This window comes from Etheostoma spectabile, unplaced genomic scaffold (assembly GCF_008692095.1).
Source record: "Etheostoma spectabile isolate EspeVRDwgs_2016 unplaced genomic scaffold, UIUC_Espe_1.0 scaffold325, whole genome shotgun sequence".
Classification (NCBI taxonomy): Eukaryota; Metazoa; Chordata; class Actinopteri; order Perciformes; family Percidae; genus Etheostoma; species Etheostoma spectabile.
This window is the reverse complement of record NW_022605585.1, coordinates 683,784-685,235: the sequence shown is the minus strand read 5'-3', so window position 1 is coordinate 685,235 and position 1,452 is coordinate 683,784. Positions and strand designations below refer to the sequence as shown.

At 43.4% G+C, this 1,452-nt stretch overlaps 1 protein-coding gene and 1 long non-coding RNA gene across 11 annotated transcripts in view; one reads left to right on the top strand and one right to left on the bottom strand.

The window, feature by feature from the left end:
• camk2b2 (calcium/calmodulin-dependent protein kinase (CaM kinase) II beta 2) overlaps positions 1–1,452 on the bottom strand; it is an 85,248-nt gene that overhangs the window by 6,799 nt on the left and 76,997 nt on the right. For all 10 annotated transcript variants that reach the window (XM_032511151.1, XM_032511157.1, XM_032511150.1 and 7 more), the window contains one exon: positions 261–336. In XM_032511151.1, coding sequence (XP_032367042.1) covers positions 261–336 — 76 coding nt within the window. The remainder of the gene's footprint in view (positions 1–260; positions 337–1,452) is intronic.
• The window catches only part of LOC116686195 (uncharacterized), a 13,804-nt gene that overhangs the window by 10,684 nt on the left and 1,668 nt on the right, over positions 1–1,452 (top strand). The gene's annotated exons all lie outside the window — the stretch shown is intronic.

Genomic DNA, 1,452 nt, shown 5'->3' with positions numbered 1-1,452 from the left:
AGCGAGAGAGAGAGAGAGAGAGAGAGAGAGAAAGAAACAGACAGACAGACAGACAGACAGAGACAGACAGAGAGAGAGAGACAAAGAAAGCGAGCGAGTGAGACAGAGAGAGAGACAGGACAAATAAACATCTATGATCACTCTTGAACAAAAGACATCTGTATGCCAATCAGACGACTGGTTCTCCGGCTGACGGAGAGTCTACAGGACGAACTACGAGCTGATGAAGAGGAACAAGAAGGACGAAGAGTTGGACTCACGCGTACGCCTCAAAGTCCCCGTTGTTGACGGCTTCGATCAGCTGCTCCGTGATCTTTATGATCTCCTGTTTGCGAGCTGCAGGGAGGAAACAACGGGACTGTCACACAGGAAGTAACACCTGCATACATAACCATAAGCTGGTAAAAGGAAATAAATGGAATAAATGGAATAAAATGAGACGTTATGGTTTGTGCAGGATGTGCAAAGATGAAAATTCAGGAGATTTAGTTGGTGAAATGCACAATAATGTACTCATGTGACATTATTATTATCACATCTGTGCATCATTTTCCATTTGGGCAATTTTCATAATGCAATTCCCTGATTCCCGTGTAATTTATTGTGTATATACTGCATATTGTCTGCTATATCTTATACACTTATCTATCTCTGTGCACTTATATCATCTCACATATCTTTGCTCTTATCTTTGCTGTTGCAAACCGCTATTTCCCCCACTGTGGGACAATGAAAAGTTTTCTTATCTTATGTTAAAATCCAGGAAATATAATTGAAAATGAGAGCAACTCCTTCCCAAAACACAGCGAGGATGAACTCACCTGAGAGCTTGTTACTCATTGTGAGTCCTCAGTGAACTCTCCTCCATGCTACTGCACACATTTAGACAACTTGCATGCAGAAAGTTGTGATCCACGCCATCGCATTTACTAAAAATGTCTCTTCCTGCTCCGTCTACGGCCGCCCCGTGTCGCTCTCTACCTCCACCCATCAGCCATCCTCTCTCTGTCGTTCGCATGTGAGGCTGCTTGACCTCATCACGCTCTTCCTGTCCCAGATGAGATTTACTGTGTCCTCCTTTCCTCGATTCCTCCCGACACTAATAAGGAAGGCTTAGCTCGCTCTGATTCTCTCTCTCACTCCATCTCTCCCTCCCTCCCTCCCTCCCTCTATCTTGTGCCTCTATCCATCCCCCGCCATCACAAAATCTGTTCATTTTGCCTCTGTCTTCCCCTTCAATGCAACACAAAAAGCTGAAAAAAGGCTCTGCATTAAGCACAATTAGCAACATCACAGCCCAAAATCCCTCCACTGAATATTTCACTTAAAGGGCCAGTTCACCCAAATGACCTCACTCAACTCAAATAAAGGTAATACAGTGGATGTGAGTTTTGTCTGTGCAGCTTTCAGTATTACATAAAAGAAAAGCATTTAAGAGATTAAAAAAAAAAA